Source organism: Anabrus simplex, chromosome 1 (genome assembly GCF_040414725.1).
Source record: "Anabrus simplex isolate iqAnaSimp1 chromosome 1, ASM4041472v1, whole genome shotgun sequence".
NCBI classification, from domain to species: domain Eukaryota; kingdom Metazoa; phylum Arthropoda; class Insecta; order Orthoptera; family Tettigoniidae; genus Anabrus; species Anabrus simplex.
In genome coordinates, this window is record NC_090265.1 from 328,047,131 (window position 1) to 328,065,481 (window position 18,351).

The following is an 18,351-nucleotide window of genomic DNA, read 5'->3' on the forward strand; positions in this document are numbered from 1 at the left end:
GCATTATAGTACTAGTCCGCTTCTGTGGTGTAGTGGTTAATGTGTGCCACTCCCGGAGGCCCGGTTTCGATTCCCGGCTCTGCCATGAAAGTTGAAAACAAATAGTACGAGGGCTGGAACGGGGTCTACTCAGCCTCGGGAGGTCAACTGAGTAGAAGGGTTTCGAATCCCACCTCAGTCATCCTCGAAGTGGTTTTTCGTATTTTCCTACTTCTCCTCCAGGCACCTAAGGCCACGGCCGTTTCCTTCCCTCTTCCTTGTCTATCCCTTCCGATCCTCCCATCCTCCAACAAGGCCCCTGTTGAGTATAACAGGTGAGGCCGCCTGGGCGAGGTAATGGCCCTCCTCACCATTCATCACCATACTCAAAGTCTCACGTTCCAGGACACTGCCCTTGAAGTGGTAGAGGTGAAATCCCTCGCTGAGTCCGAGAGAAAACCAACCCTGAAGGATAAACTGATTAAGAAAGAAAGAAGGAAAGAAAGAAAGAAAGATCATAGTACTGTAGGTCTATAACCTATCATTTCTGAAAAAATATATATTTATGGTTGGGGCAACTGGCCTACCCACTTCCGGGGCCCATGAAAGAGAATTAAATATATTTGTGGAGGGAAAAAGTTAAACATGATAAAGATAAATATGACTTCATCTAGTTTTCACAAGTTGGGCTGAGTGATTCAGACGGTTGAGGTGCTGGCCTTCTGACCCCAACTTGGCAGGTTCGATCCTGGTTCAGTCCGGTGGTAGTTGAAGGTGCTCAAATACGTCAGCCTCGTGTCGGTAGATTTACTGGCACGTAAAAGAACTCCTGCAGGACTAAATTCCTGCACATCGGCGTCTCCGAAAATCGTAGAAGTAGTTAGCGGGGCGTGAAGCCAATAACATTAATTACATTTGGCTTTTAACAAGCTGAGCATATCAGGAAAGAAAAGTGTCCTGGTGACATTTTAGTCGCTCAATACAGGAATGTCTTTGGGTGCTGTGACTTTTACTTCTTTTCTTGTTTTTGCTGTTTGCTTTACGTCACACCGTCACACATAGGTCTTATGACGACGATGGGACAGGAAAGACCTAGGAATGGGAACAAAGCGGCCGTGGCCTTAGGTACAGCCTCAGCATTTGCCTGGTGTGTGAAAATGGGAAACCACGGAAAACCATCTTCAGGGCTGCCAGCAGTGGGGTTCAAAACCTTCTATCTCCCGGATGCGAGCTCACAGCTGCGCGCTCCTAACCGCACGGCCAACTCGCGCGGTATTTTTACCCTTCGGTTTATTGACTTGGCTTGTATACCCTAAAACTTAGGCTAAGTTGGATAATATTTTAAACACCTGCATCACTATTTTCACCTGTGTGCAATTATGTTATTTATTTCATTAATATTATGATAATTATTATAATTGAGCATTGTTAACTTATAAGACCCCAACAGACAAGCATTGGTTTTGTGTAGAGTTATACATTTGTTAAATTCACGTTGTTTCCTTTCATGATGTACACGCCTATTCTTTGTTACATTATAGAGTACTTAGATATAGCCTAAACTTCTTTACCAATTAAGCTCTTCAATAAAGACATACATAACTGTTCCATGCCAAGATATATTGGTAGAATTAGAGCTGTCAAAATGGTTCATAACCCCTTTGATATATTATCTTGACATGGATCACCCAAAACATAGGTTAGGTTTGGAGAATACTTTAATAATCAGCATTATTTAATGCACTGTTCATTACTTTCATATTCCAAGATGTAATTGAAGCATTTAAATAAAGCATCATACATTAAAATTTAAAGTTGTACCACTAGAACAGCTGACATGGAAAAGTGATTTGAAAATTCAAACAAATTCATCTTACGTTAAAATCTTCAAAAAATAAACTGTAGACTTTTCCGATATATCACCAGCATTTCTCCGGCTCGCCAAAATCCATTTCTCCCTAGTTTTAGCGTCTTTGGAACGTGTATAAACAATTTGTTTGGTATGGTATGCGATGTGCTATTGCACATCGGAACTCTACACCATTTATAAGTTTTCTGCCTCACTGTCTGCGCAGGATTCATGTTAAGTCTAAAATATACCACTCAGATTATTATCCGATGTATAGACCTCGAATTTAACCATACTAGACACTGACGTAAAGTAGAAATACGCGAAGTGTATCCTGCTTCTCACAGCACGCTATGTGTTATTTCGTCTACTAATTCAGTCAACCTGTACGATGACGTCAGACCAGTGAGATCGCGTACTTGCGTGACGTGACATTTTCTTAGATTTTTATCATGTTTGGAGTTATTATTTGTACATTCTGATCACATTTTTGAATTCTGCATGAAATTTTGAATCAGATTAGCATATTTTTAATTAAAACCCCGGATCATGCATGTTCCCTATTGTAGCGTGGCTGAAGATGAACCAGTATATATGGGATCGAAACTAGTCCCAGTTTTATAAGGCAATATGCTCGTAATGAAGTTTCATATACTGTAGGTATTGACCTATTTTTGGGGAAACTTACTTTTTGACTTACCCTTGTACTTATTGATTTCAACAATACTAATCATAGATGTATATTAGAACACAGTTAGTATGTTCGGTTCTGGTTAATTAGACCCTTATATCACCAAGGAACTGAAATCAGAATTATTTTAAACAATACCAGAAAAATGAGATAGAAACTGCTGGCGGTGAAATGTTCCTTAAGGCTTCAGTCAAGTGCAAGAACAAGGATGTAGTAATACCCATTGTGAAACACGAGGCCACGTATGCTTATACGCATCAGTTGCATGTCGTCGCAGCTCACTCTGACGCTTATAAACAACATCAGCAGTGAAAGTGTTAAATATAGGGGTTATCTGTGGTAATGGAGGTCTTAAATGACAAAGATAATCCAAAAACTTTTGAAAGACTTGGATTCATATAAAGTAGTCACATTTGACTAAATGCAGTTAGCAAAATACTCATAATGAAGTTTCATATACTGTAGGTACCCTTTTATGAGGGTTTGTTAAATATTTGGATTATACTGAAGAAAGCATCTGTTTTATTTTTGTTTTAGCATGGAGCTGTTGTAAAGTTTGGACGGATCCACAACTTCAGGTTTATTGACCCATCCCATGATGATCGATCGCGGCAACGACATGACTCTGCAAGACAAGCATTAGATTTCTCATATGATAGGTCAGTTGGGACATTTACCTTAAGTATTATCGTGGTTGCATGAACCAGGGGAATGTAATCTTATGTACTGAATTACCTTTCCCAAACAAGATTCAATTTACTTAGCTAATTTCCTTTGGCATGACATAGACTAGTGTTAACAAACTTAAGTGTCTTCAAACCTGTTGAAATAGAAGTTAATGTACCCTTGTAAGTTTTTGTGCAAAGTGTTAACACTTAAGCCATGTAAAACATATATAACCTCTTTTTTTTAAATGATATCCATGATAAAGAATGCAAAGTATAGGAAAAATAGGATAGGTTTTGGATAATCTGTTCATCAAACCTAATCAAACATAACATATTCCATATTATGTAAGTACAATAAGCTTCTTTCAGATGCTGATTAATGCTCCAAGCTGTAGGCTAGCACATGTTATAGCTATTCTTTGATTAGTCCTTGGACAAACACAATGAAAATTATGAACATCTTGCATTTGAGATTGTTTATTTTCTAGATAAGAGTTCATACCTTACATACAGTTGTTGGCAAGCAAAATATTGATAGTCCAGTTGAAACTGTCATTTACATAACCTAGTTGTATGTACTGTAATTCTGAATTAAGTGTAGGTTTTTACAAATCCTAATGAAAGAGGATTGAAAACTTGAGTTGTACACAACTATTTTAAATGTAATTTTCATTTATGCACTACATATTTTGAATCTCACGGTTTGAGCTGAAAACATAATGTCAATGCCTATGCTACATACAGCCAAGAAGCTAAAGATAGGTAATCAGTACATATGGCCAAAAATTATATATCTTGTGCAAATGGCACCAATTTAACAACTTCCAGCAAAATACTTAGAAGACATAGATAAAATAATTCATAGCTCTGTAAAGGAAATGCTGCTTTTACCATCAGATGTACCCAGTCACACTGTAAGAAGTTCAGAGCTTTTGGGTCTAATATGAGCATCTTGCAAGGCTTAACTTCAAAACTGTAATAATATTATTAATTCAGTAATCTGTGAAATCCTTATGTGAATAAGGCCTCTAGAAGAAGAACTTAAAGCATCATGTAATCATCTGGATCTCCCCTATTCAATGGATAAATTACTATAGCCACAAGAAACCTCAGGGAAGAACTTCGTCAGAGGGAATTTAAAATTTGGGAAGTGTTGCCTGAGAAGCCAACAAGTCAGGACTATCTACTGAATGAGTTACCTTTCTGAAAATGAATGGAAATGTTGCAGTAGTAAGATTAGTTCCCGGGCGGTACTTGAATGGTTTGCAGTGCAGATATGAATGCCCAGAGAATGAAACCCTGCTCACATTCAAGGGCAATTTTTTCATGGTTTTTAACTCAGAAATGCTTGACACCATCAAGAAAAGTCACTAATTACTGTAGCATTGAAAGACAAATTATGGGAAGTTCAGAAGTACAGTATCCTGTGTTGCAACAAATGGCCATAGTTACCTCGACATACTTGAAGGTCATCAGAAATGTATTCATTATAGACCCATCAATTACGTTTAAAACTGGAAGAAATAATTTAAAATGTAGAATTTGTATCCACTTTATTTAATACACAATATTCTTAACTCTAAAATTATTACGTAAATATTGCCATTAATGCTTTCACTGCCCGATAGACATGATACAGTATAGGCTTTTGGGCTTATGCCGTGTCAAGAAAATAAGGTGAAGTTCTTAACGTTTCGCAGAGAACTGTGCTCTGCGTTCTCAGAAGAAATCTCGACTGACCACGAGAAAGGCTTGTTAAACAATGACACTTTGAATGTGGGCGTTATCATAGAAGTGGAAATGGTACGTTCATTTGCCACCAGATGGCCCCCAGGACGAGGCACAACACTAGCGTTTGATGCGGAAGCCGACCGGACCATCACAATCAGACTAAGCGGTTCAAATAACGTGTTTGCATAACATATGACATAGACAGGTGTATGATATAGACACAAGCCTGTAATGAAACATCTGGCGACGAGGAACGTACGAATTTGGAAAACACCAAGACGAAATAACAATAGTGAAGGGACAGGGAAGGGAACTAACTACGTAAATTCTTAATGGCTGGCAACCAGGTATTACTTTATTGATAGCCGGTGTCCCTGTTGAAATTGTTAGGATTTCTACATATTTCCACAGCTTCCCGTATAATCCTGGACCTGTAGTGTCTGGTGTGGGTAAGATCTCGAGCATCTTGGAACATGATATCATGACCCAATGATAGAGCGTGCTCAGCTATTGCCGATTTGTCAGGTTGGTTGTGACGAATATTACGTTCATGTTCTTTGATACGGGTACCAATGGACCGGCATGTTGGGCCGATGTATACCTTATCACACATACAGGGAATTTTGTATACCTCAGGATGTAAGAGGGGAGAAAATTTGTCCTTGGTTTTACTCAGACTTTCAGCAAATTTAGTGGTGGTGCCAAATACGGTTAATATATTGTGTTTGCGGAGGACCTTGGCAATTTGATCTGTGGTGTGAATGTAAAGCACGTAGGCAGTCCCCTTCATTCTCTTCTTTCTGTGAGATTTGCTTGGTCATTTGTCTGGGATGTAGGGCTCTATGAATCTGCAAATCGCTGTAACCATTACCCTTGAACGCGACTTTGAGCGTGTCCATCTCCACCTGGATATGTGATGGGTCAGAAATTCATCTCGCCCTCTTGGCGAGTGTCTTGAGAATGCCTTGTTTTTGTGCTGGATGGTGGTGAGAATCTGCATGAAGATAGCAATTTGTGTGGGTAGGCTGACAATAGATGGTATGTCCTAAGGTGCCATCTGGTTTCTTTCTTACTAGAACATCCAAGAAAGGAAGGCATCCATCTGACTCCATCTTCTTTTCCATTTTCTTGACACGGCATAAGCCCAAAAGCGTATACAGTATCAACACATAAATAGTTTAATGCATAGACATGTTTCGATCCTTTGGATCATCATCAGTACATAAAAATGTGATAAAACACTTAAAATATAAAGACATTTGTGTGAAAAGTTTCTTTTAAGAGTTATGTTCTCTTATTGCGATCTACTTTTGTCGAAAAGTTCTTGCGTGTTTCTCGTCATTATATGTAAATATTGTTATAGAGTTCTTGTTTTTTTTAGATAAATGATAGAATTATGTTGGATCTTGTGCGCCTGTTGGTCTTAGTATAGTTAAATCGAATCAAGGTTGATGTGGATGTTAATCTTCTAAGAGCTATAAAATGCAAAGAATCGAAACATGTCTATGCTTTAAACTATCTACAGGGAATTGTGTATACCTCAGATTGTAAAATTTTAGAGTTAACAACATTGTGTATTAAATAAGGTGGACACAAATCCTATATTTTAATTGTAATTTGTCAATATGGACCAAATATGATTTTTATCATACGTAATGGAAGAAATCAGCCAGAAGAAGTAAATGCTGAAAAGAACCTAAACTAGCCAACGATTGAGTATTTTAAGGAAAAAATATATGTAATCTGAAACATGTAGGATTTCTGGTAGGATCTTGCAATGTGATTTCTGTATTCTTTGACTCATTTCAAAAAAGTTCAGACTCTCTCAGTCTTTAAAAGACAAAAATTATTACAGCAGTACAGAACAAATTGTGCCAAATATTAATCTGTCACATACATAAATGAATCAGTTGTACATTATTTGTTGTAAACAATTTTTGAGCATATACTAAGGCTCATGGAACTATCTCCAATTGGAGTTTTCAAATAAATAAAAATATTCCATTCTGCAGGAGCCTCCGTGACTCAGACGGCAGCGCGTCGGCCTCTCACCGCTGGATACCGTGGTTCAAATCCCGGTCACTCCATGTGAGATTTGTGCTGGACAAAGCAGAGGCGGGACAGGTTTTTCCCCGGGTACTCCGGTTTTCCCTGTCATTTTTCATTCCAGCAACACTCTCCATTATCATTTCATAACATCTATCAGTCATTAATAAATCACCTTGGGAGTGGTGACCCCATTGCAATAATAGCCTATATATGGTTCATTCATTCCATCCCTGACCCAGTCAAAGACTGGAAAACAGGTTGTAGGTTTCCATTCTCATTCCGTTCTGCAAATACAACACTTGTATTAACACATGGCAATATTAAGCTAGCTTAATGAGAAGACAGAAGTCTTCTAGTGGTCCTGGTTTACTAAAGAGGCAAATGCTGAGATGTGACATTTTTTACTACTGTAGACTTACTTGAGACATATACTACATAACATTGGAATACAAATTGATTAATTTGTGCAAATGACACAGATAGGTTAGATTGATGAAAGGAGAAAGAGTGAAATTAATTAAAGAAATGGAGGATAACTCCCAGAAATCAAAATACATATAACTTGCTATCGGGAGTAAAATACTGCGGGGTTAAAAGACCGCTAGCACCCCTACGGTTGAGGGGTGGGAGGGAGTGACATGTAAAAATAATATAAAATGACTAATATTAGTGTTGAATCCACATTGAAATGAATTGAGTCTCTGGGTGCCGTTTAAGTCCAAGTTCAGCGTCCGTCAGTATGCGGATCAGGGATTAGAAAGAAAATGTCCAAAATGACTGATGTTAGTATTGAATTTACAGTTTTGGAGTTTGCTAGGCTGATTGGTGACAGCTCAGTAACAGTTGCATAAAAATATACAGTTATCATTTATTTTTATTTTTTTGAAAGGATGGACTACTTCCCAGACAATCTGCGATGCCATAAGGACAAAGTTCCATGTGAAACAAAATCATTTTTTAAAGACACGTTAAATTAAACACACAACAATAACTCTAAAGGTACAAAATATTTAGTGAAAACAGAGTTAGTGGCTATGCGGTTTGGGTCACGTAGCTGTCAGCTTGCATTCGGGAAACAGTGGATTCGAACTCCACTGTCGGCAGCTCTGAAGGTGGTTTTCTGTGGTTTCCTATTTCCACACCAGGTAAATGCTGGGGCTGTACCTTAATTAACAACACGATCGCTTCCTTCCCACTCCTAGCCCTTTCCTATCCCATCATCACCATAAGACCTATCTGTGTCTGTGTGATGTCAGCAAATTGAAAAAAAAAAAAAGAATGTAAAATATCAGACTGTCACAGCATAGAAATCTACAAAAATTCACTTCACACACAATGGGTAACCCATATCCTAAAAGTGGATATTCAAAAAAGTACCCGACGAATGTATGGAGCAATTTTATATCCAGACATGTTATCTGACTTATTTACAATGAATGCTGAAGAACACCATGGGTCATCTAGTGTGATAATTTTTTTTAGTTGCTTTACGTCGCACCGACACAAGTAGGTCTTATGGCGACGATGTTTAAATTTAACTGTACGTAGTTAATTGTTAGCGAAGTTATGAATATCCTCTATGAGCCTCCGTGGCTCAGGTGGCAGTGCGCCGGCCTCTCACCGCTGGGTTCCGTGGTTCAAATCCCGGTCACTCCATCGTGAGATTTGTGCTGGACAAAGCGGAGGCACGACAGGTTTTTCTCCGGTTACTCCGGTTTTTCTTGCCATATTTCATTCCAGCAACACTCTCCAGTATCATTTCATCTTTCATTCATCAATCATTGCCCCAGAGGAGTGCGACAGGCTTTGGCAGCCGGCACAATTCCTATCCTAGCCGCTAGATGGGGGCTTCAGTCATTCCATTCCTGACCCAGTCGAATGACTGGAAACAGTCTGTGGATTTTCATTTTCTTCAACTCACTATACTGAGCAAGTGGCTGTGTGGTTTGGATCACATAGCTGTCGACTTGCTTTTGGGAGATAGTGGATTCGAACCCCACTCTCAGCAGCCCTGAAGATAGTTTTCTGTGTTTCCTCATTTTTACACCAGACAAATGCTGGGGTTGTACCTTAATTAAGGCAACAGTTGCTTCCTTCCCGCTCCTGGCCCTTTCGTATCCCATTGTCGCCGTAAGACCTATGTGTGTCGGTGCTATGTACAGCAAATTGTAAAAAAATATATAGTATATATAGATTAATTGTTATGCTCAGTAGATCTGAAATGGTATAACACATTTAACTTTTTTCTTCTTATAATCAAATATAATACAGATTTTTTTCTTTTTCTTCATACTTTAGATGTACATCCTGGCTGTTCCTTTTCAGCTTAACCCTCATTCTTTTATTTTTTTAGTTTTTGCTATATTCATAGATTGTTTTATGTTTTATTATGATTGTAAAAATTAATGATATTTTTGTTAATTGAAATAAGTTTTTATGGTAGTTCACTAGCTGCTTTAATTTTTAGTTTCCTTCTTAGCAGCACTTTTGCATGTCAGTTTTAAGTTGCTTTTCACATGTTTGTCCTGCTTGATCTGTGTTTGCACGTATTGTTTTGTCTTGCTCCTATTGGGATGGTTCAGACAATCGTCTCGAGAGGACTCGGTGAGCCACGGCGGGAACTCAACGCCAGGTCATAATAACAACAACAACAACACTAATAATGGTGGTCCAAATGGCACATCACAGAATTATGAAACAACCTTTGATGTGGATGGTAATGTGGAGACCGTCTCAACATCAAGTTTGGGGAACAAAGAGGAAACTAGGTCACAGAGATCTGTTGGCAGCAGCAGGGACGGGAACAGGTAAGTGACATACCTAGCAACAGGACACTGAAACAAACTCTACAACAATTTTCATCAGGCCCTTCTTCTGTATTCTTTGCTGGTTTTTAAGTTTTATGAAATCTTGAATCACGATATGATGAAAAATAGCAGCTGTTAAAATTTAATTCAATGATAAAACTAGGTGTTGACGAGAAATGAGATCTTACTTAAAACACAATCTGATGAAAACACTTTCTTAGTCTAGAGCAGGGCCTCTCAAACGCCCGAAATCTCACGCGTGCAGATCGAGGCGCAAGAGCTCTGTGCACTGTGCATTGGTGCCGCTCGGCATGGCTCGGATCAACGTTTCGTCTCTGGGCTACTCGGCTATACTCGGCTCAACTCAGCCCGTATTTGTAGCACTACGGCGCAAGTGGGGCAGAGAGAGACAGGCGGAGCGAGCAAGACAGGCGTGAGGAAAGAGAGAGTAAGCGCTATTGCTCCAAATCGAGGAGTGGGGGGTCTGCACCACGCACATGCACCCTGAAAGGCCCTGGTCTAGAGTTTGCAGTTATGTACTGCTGGTCCAGATTGGATCCCATCTATACCCAGAACTTAAATCTTGATGTCTAGCTGAGGTTGATGTATTTGATCACCTTCAAATACTATCGGACTAAGCCAGGATAGAACCTGCCAGGTTGGGGTCAGAAGACCAGCGCCTCAACCATATGAGCCACTCAGCCCGGCTAGAAGTGAGCGAATCAGTGACACAGTGATTAGGGTATTTGCCCTAATTTCACCCCTTTAGTTACAAAACATTACAATGAAACGTTGTTACTTTTCCTAAATACCTTATAAGGAATATGTGTGCCAAATTGCAACTGTCTAGCATCGTTAGGAAGTGTGAGGAATAAATATTGTATTGTGATTGTGTTAGTTACCCACATTTCACCTCTTAATCATAAAATATCAGAATAAAACATCCTTACTTTTCTGAGCTTATAAAAAACTCCTGTGCCACATTTCAGCTCTAGCTTTGTGGTAAGTGAGTGATTTAGTGGTATTGTGTTTAAGGTAGTTATCCCCATTTCATCCCATTTACCCCAAAATATGGGAATTAAACATCTTTACTTTCCCTAGTTAGCTTATAAGGATAATCTGTGCAAAATTATATCCCTCTAGCATTGTGGGAAGTGTAACAATTAGTGATCAGTGAGCCAAGGCTTTTGCTTTTATAGAGAGAGAGCTAGTTGAAAGGACTTTAAATAAGTCTTGTACAAGATTTCATAGCCTGGTGACCTCGGGAGAAATTGTCTACCATTCTGTTTGCATCTAAAACATTTTCACATTAAACACATCTCAGTACTATGGGCTGATGAATGAATACCTCCTTGGCATCTAAAATGCAAAATAACTGGAACTATTATAAGGATATTCTGATGATTAAGTCTGCTATCTCTGAAGAGTGGAGACTTTTTAGGGTAAGAAAGGAAGTTAAAGTTCAGTAAAACTTTGCTAGTCAACGTTAGTCAATATTTGGTACACAGGAACAGAACATATGATAGGCTACAATAAAGTTTGGTATAAGAAAACATACACTGATGGAAAGTAGTTTGTGCCAAAAACATAAGAAAATAAATGCATTTTCTTTTTGTACATCTGTTAGTAGGTTCGTGGATTTCCTTTTGTTCCTTGTATTGAATTATGTTAGTTCCATGATAGTTTCCATTTAGTTTTAACAATGAAGTAATGTAGTTACATCTAATAGTTAATTTAATTTATTGTTGGGTTCCAAAGCATGGTTGTGTGTATATTAATTGCAGAGGGAGTTCCCAGAATAGGTTTAAATAAGAACTGTTAAGTGATATTAATGATTGATTTGCAGTGTAAAATGTGATTGGTTGTTCATACAGGCTTTCCAACTATGAGCGGTACCCACGAGGCACAGATCCCATTCTTCCTGCTGTGCTGGAGTTTCGGGAAGAAACTGAGGAAGCGTTTCTCCATGCTGTAATAACTGATCTGGACCCCTCAGCACCCCACTTCAAGTTGGCACCCACATACACCTTGTACCTGGTGGCTCGGTATCGTGCATCCACACATTATCGACCTGAGCTCACTCCTCCAGAACGTGCCCATCGGCTCACTATTTTGTTAGCTAGGGTAGCTGCCATCATTCACAACGTAATTCAGGTAATCTTTGTACTCCTTGTACTTGATTCAAATCTCATTCATCATTGAATATCAGATTCAGTTGTTTTAACAGTGATGATGCATGGTAATTTCTTAGGTTGGTCTGAAGTAATGTTGTTTTGATCAAGATCTTTTATAACTGTACATCTTTACATAAACTTTTAAATGAAATTTCCAATGCAGTTCCTGAAACATGTATTTTTAAAAAAATAAAAAAGACATGGCAATTATTCTCAGTTCAGTAAAGGTTGGAAACAGAAAGACAGAGTAATAGTCACATATAAAGTAATGTATAAGAAGACAGGAACATGAAAAGGAACATATAATAGGAAAAACATGATAAGTAGTGTGGGAGGAGGGAGCAGCAGAAAAAGGGGAGGCAAGGACAGACATGAAAACACAAAGGACAAATTGCTTGTTACATTCTGACATTTATTTTGTACACTATAATGACATATTTCTTGAAGCAGTAAGTGATGTACTAGTATGATCAGTCACAGTAATAACACCATGCCGAGGCACTATGCAGGTAGGAAAATATGTTATTTGCGGATAGCTTGCCAATTTAGTTCTTAATTAATTAGATCTGCTCAAGGTAAAAAGTCCTTTCTTTGTGATATGAGGATGCATATTTAAGGGAATAGAGCCATACTTTTGAAAAAGAAAATGGCACATAGCCCATTGATCCTTAATTTGTTATCATAGAACTAAAATGATGATACAGTCCTCAATAAATGAGGTAATATGTTAATCGTAGCAAGATTCAATATTGTACAAGTGTCATTTCATATACTGTCAATGCCCCGTATACATCTCCACTTGATATACACCCACCATCAGCCATTGCCCATGACGAGCAATGAGCGAATATTCCATGCGGAAATAATTCAGTAACTACCTCAATATAATGCCTCCCCCATCCACCTCTATGAACCATTGGTGGCAGAGGTACAGAAGTATCGTACAAAGTTATGTGTTTGATATGTTGTCAACTCTTGGTTTAGAATTATCCGTAGAAACCCAGAAACTTCTTCTCTGAATGAATACCTGGTTCTTATCTGATCCTAAGAATGTGCAGGCCAAGTATGTTACCAACCCTTAATACCTGCAACTTGTTATCTCAAGTGGCGTGGCACTGCGGATTTACCTGGCCTGGGATTTAATGATGTTGCTATAGATGGTAATTTCCTTAAGGCTTACCGTAATAGACTGTTATGAGAAAAGCTTTGGAAGACTGGACAAACCAGTTCGAGGATAAAGAGTTTGACAGTGGCACATCTTGACCTCTTTTGAACTTCAGTCCTGTCTGTCCTTTGCACACAATTTTCTACGTTCAATAACCAAATAAATGTAAGGGTGAAAGAAAAGAGAGAAGTGTGTGCTGATTGAGAACAGTATCCTTCTGTTAGTCAACAGAACATTGCAAACCATTGTCCATTGTTCTGGGGGAAAACCATAAGCAGGCGAAGTATTGGAGACATTCCTAGTGAAAAAGGAAAGTGGATGGATGAAACACGTCTGTAAGCCAAGAAATTCAAATGTACCAAGTATGAGAAACTACAAGAAGCTTTGATTATCTGGATTTCTCAAGTCAGTGTGAAAAATGGAACTGCAACCGATGAGGAGATTAAAGAACAAGCAAAGCTTGTTGATGACAAATGTGATGTTACAGACTAGGCGTACAGCAAGGGTTAACTATTTCATTTCAGAAAACTCCACAGGCTGACGCAGCATGTGAAGCATGGTGAGGCTCCAGATGTTGACCTCCCGGTTGTAGAAGAAGGCCGCAAAAACCTTACGGCAATCGTAAAGAATTACGACGCAATGGACATGTACAGTACAGATAAAAAGTGCTTTATCTTATAGCATTCAACCCAATAAAACAATGTCAAATGCCGTTGTCTGGGGTTGAAAAAAATCAAAGAACAAAATAAGTGTAAAGGTACATTTATGCTGCAGCTTCGCTGCTGGCACATCGCCAAGCCTCGCTGCTCGACGTTTGGCGATGATGAAACAAACCAATGGATCTCAATCAGTGTTTTTACCCTGGAGCCCAGCTTATAGCTGCACTGCTGGCTGCTATCCTCACCACATCCATGGTCTCAAACACGTTTGATTTTGGACCCTGGCACATCACCGGCTATCCTGTAACTTTGACTGTGATTGGTTCTTTCAAGGTCACCCGCTCTCCCACTCTTCCTCTCTTCGCACTCTATACACATGTTCAGTAATCACTTGCTCGCTTTCTATCTGAACCTGTCTTTGAACGCAATGCGTTTTTGGAACCAGCGGCATGCGGATCATCATGAGAGGTTCATATGGGATAAAATGAGTGACAAGATGACCAGCAGCCAGTAGAACTCGTTCTCAGTTTTATGAAGGATAGTGGCCCGTTTTATCGTGTTTAAAAGTGAAGTTTCCATTGTTTTTAATTTTTCTTTTATTCTGTTGACTGTATGTTTATCTATCTTTGTGTATTTTTAATTTGAATTAAATATATAATTTGTTTGCTAGTTGCATTACGTCACACTGACACAGATAGGTCTTATGGCGACGATGGTATAGGAAAGGCCTAGGAGTTCAAAGGAAGTGGCCGTGGCCTTAATTAAGGTACAACCCCAGCATTTTCCTGGTGTGGAAATGGGAAACCACGGAAAAAAATCTTAGGGCTGCCAACAGTGCGATTTGAACCCACTATCTCCCGGATGAAAGCTCACCCCATTGTCAGCAGCCCTGAAGATGGTTTTCCGTGGTTTCCCATTTTCACACCAGGCAAATGCTGGGGATATACTTTCATTAAGGCCCCGGCCGCTTCATTTCCACTCTTAGCCCTTTTCTATCCCATCATTGCCATAAGACCTATCTGTGTCGGTGCGATGTTAAACAAATTGTAAAAAAATTATTGTGAGATACACTCGCCAACAGAACTGCAACTCACTCGTTAAAAAATCTTTGAATTTATTCCGCACTTCAAAAGCTTCAGCTGGAGCTGCGTTGTTTCTCCTTGACAGGGTAGCTCTTGGAAGTACATCTTTGTAGTATAAGTGTTCAGCCCCTCTATATCTATAATCAAATTATGCTAAATACAAACAACTTTAACTAACAGTTCCGCTGTTTTGAATTTTCGACTACACCTGAAAGCTGCCAGGAGCGTGTGCGCGGGACTGCTGCATGGTAAATGCTCCATGGCGAGCAGCTTGGTTATAGCCAGCAGCGAGGGGCTAGGGCGAGCATCCATGTGCCAGCAGCAAAGCTGCAGCATAAACGTACCCTTATAGACGTGATACTGTATAGGCTTGTGGACTTATGCCGTGTCAAGAAAATAAGGTGAAATTCTGAACGTTTCGCAGAGAACTGTGCTCTGCATCATCAGAAGAAACCTGGACTGACCACGAGAAAGGCTTCTTAAACAATGACCCTTTGAATTTGGACGTTATAATAGTAGTGGAAATGGTACGTTCATTCGCCACCAGATGGCCCCCAGGACGTGGCATAATCATAAGTTAAAATTTTTCTTTCCATGTACCTGTTGTCGAGGAACGTAAGTCTGCATTAAAACACTAGGATTCAGATGAAAAGGAGCCTTCAGATCAAGTTACTTACAGGTAATAAATAAATATGTGATACGTGGGCTACTGCCAAATGCTAAATAAATATCTGCAACAGAATATAAAGTAAGAAATCTTTAAGGTCCTTCCTAACCATGTATAGAACTGTTTGACTATAATGGTGCAAAAACAATTAAATGAAGACTAAAAGTGATGACCTCAGTCTATAACAGAATCCAAACCAAGTTAGTAACTATAAAAAATAGGTACGAGGGTAATTTTTTTTTCAAGGTCCGATCGGTCGCGACAGTCAAACGCCCGCGAATATATGATGAACCGCTGCGCAGATGTGTTGCGCAACGTCTCTGAAATGACCGTTATGCGCCTCACCTCAGTCCCGTCAGTAGTGAACGTGCAGCGCGCTCATAAACATGGCTACAACGATCGCTTCGCCCGCCAAGTGTGAAGTGCGCGGTGTAATTCGATTTCTTCAGGCTGAGGGGTGCAATGCAGCAGAAATTCATCGCCGAATAAGTCGTGTGTATGGTGAAACGTGCATGAGCGACAGCAAAGTGCGACAATGGTGCAGGAACTTTACAACAGGGCGTACAGACGTCCATGATGCAGGCGGCCAGGGAAGGAAGCGTGTGTCAACTGATGATCTTGTTCAGCGTGTGGATCAGGCAATTCGAGAAAATCATCGGTTCACAATTTCTGTGTTGAGTGCTTCGTTTCCTGAAGTTTCCAGGTCAGCTCTCTACACAATTGTGAGTGAGACACTTCAGTACCGTAAACTTTGTGCGAGATGGGTTCCGAAGATGCTGTCTGACCGTCACAAAACACAGCGAATGGGCGCCGCTTTAGCGTTTCTCCAGCGCTACCATGATGAAGGACCAGATTTTTTGAAGAAAATTGTCACAGGGGACGAGACATGGGTTCATTTTGAAACGGAAGAAACAAAAGAGCATTCCAAACAGTGGATGCATTCGCACTCCCCGAGTAAGCCAAAGAAATTCAAGTGAACATTCTCCAACAGAAAGTGTATGGCTACTGTGTTCTGGGACCGGAAAGGAGTTCTGTTGGTGGAATTCATGGAACGTGGTTCCACCATCACTGCAGCCGCATGCTGTGCGACTATTCAACGTCTACGACGGGCAGTTCAGAATAAGCGGAGAGGGATGTTGTCATCAGGCATTGTCCTCCTCCGTGACAATGCTCGGCCGCACACTGCAGCTGCCACCACGAACCTCCTGCAGCGTTTCCAGTGGGACGTTTTCGATCACCCAGCATATAGTCCGGACTTGGCTCCATCAGATTTTCACCTCTTTGCGTTTGACACCGACGAGGCGCTGCAGACCGGCGTACAAAGATGGTTACAGGTGCAAGCGGCGACGTTCTATCAAGAGGACATTGACAAGTTGGTACCACGCTACGACAAATGTCTCAATCTGCGAGGCGACTATGTTGAAAAATAGCTGTGATGTATCAGTAAGTGTTACTAATAGAAAAGTGTCAAATTTGTACTGCTGTTTCATTTCGTGACCAATCGGACCTTGAAAAAAAAAAAAAGCCCTCGTATTCATGATACAGATAACTTGAACCTGGTTATGAATTTCATCTGGGGCATCCTGCCAGGCAGTTGCACAAAGGGGATGTAATTGGTGCTTATGCAAATGTTGTCTGAAGCCTGCTTGTATGAGTTTAAGTGGCAAAGTGTGTGTAGGATGTTATTTTCTTAAACACTTCTTAATGGGTACTGCTGATCTGAAATGCATATTGCATTGTAGATTATGGATCAATATTAAATTCTCTCTCTTACTGTCTGGTGGTTCATCTCCATAATATTTTGAAGGTTGATATTGGTGTGTACACTTTGCTGTCGGAAGAACTGCAAAATCAGTAACGATAAAAGCGCTTGTTGTGAGTTATCTATTGAAGGTAAACATATGCTGTCATGGACTTTTTGGTATAGATTTCGTTAACAGCTACAAAGGTTACCCATATAATTTGGATAAGTCTAATAGTTTAGGCAGCATATTCATTCACTTTTAAAGAGTCCAAAATGCATACTTTTACCAACTTGTTTTACTTTTTTTGAAACTAATTGCTTTGCTGTTAAGATAGAATAAAATATAACCTGCAATCTGGAAGAAATAAATTCTCCATTGGTGAAAGAATTAATTAAATCGGTTGAGTGTTTTCCGAGGTACCCTCTACACACAAACTAACTGCACATGTTTATAATGTGTGTTAGCTCTGTCTTCTCTAGTTTTATATGTGTTGAAACGGACATGTAAATTTTGTGTTACAGGAGAGGTATACGGATGAACGATCTCTAGCTTTCTGGATGGCAAACTCTTCAGAGCTTCTGCACTTTTTGAAGTCAGATCGTCACATTTCTGCCTTTTCCTTGGATGCTCAAGACATTTTGGCTGAGTGTGTGCAGATTGCCTTTAGGTGAGGGAGAAGCTCTATAACTATTTTCTGAAAGTTTTACACACAATAATATTCATTTTCAAATGCATTGTGTGTCCATTTTTTATAGGCACCTTGTATCATACTACCAGGGAGACCTGCAGGCGGTTATGCCTGTGTTCATGTCGGAACGAGAGGACCCGAATCCAGAAGAAGAAAATAGCGGCACTGTAAGTTTCATTGATAATTACACTGGGCAACATTTTTTTTTTGTGACTCAGTTCTCCGTGTGTGTGTGTGTGTGGGGGGGGGTTCCTTATGCCCTAAAATTAAGGAAAACAAATGGCCTAATGATCCTGATTTGTTTTGCGGGCGGGGCATTGATTTTTTTATGCTTTAAATTTTCCCCCCAATGTCTAACCCATTGTTTTCTCTGCACGGCCAATAGAAGTTCTCTGCT

The 18,351-nt window shown here is 39.7% G+C and overlaps 1 protein-coding gene across 1 annotated transcript in view; it reads left to right on the plus strand.

Annotated features, from left to right (window-relative positions):
- Positions 1–18,351, plus strand: part of cno (adherens junction formation factor afadin) — a 1,322,290-nt gene that overhangs the window by 1,045,039 nt on the left and 258,900 nt on the right. Inside the window, exons 10-14 of the mRNA XM_067134851.2 lie at positions 3,057–3,178; positions 9,550–9,774; positions 11,649–11,928; positions 17,788–17,933; positions 18,022–18,121. Of these exons, the coding sequence (XP_066990952.2) occupies positions 3,057–3,178; positions 9,550–9,774; positions 11,649–11,928; positions 17,788–17,933; positions 18,022–18,121 (873 nt within the window). The remainder of the gene's footprint in view (positions 1–3,056; positions 3,179–9,549; positions 9,775–11,648; positions 11,929–17,787; positions 17,934–18,021; positions 18,122–18,351) is intronic.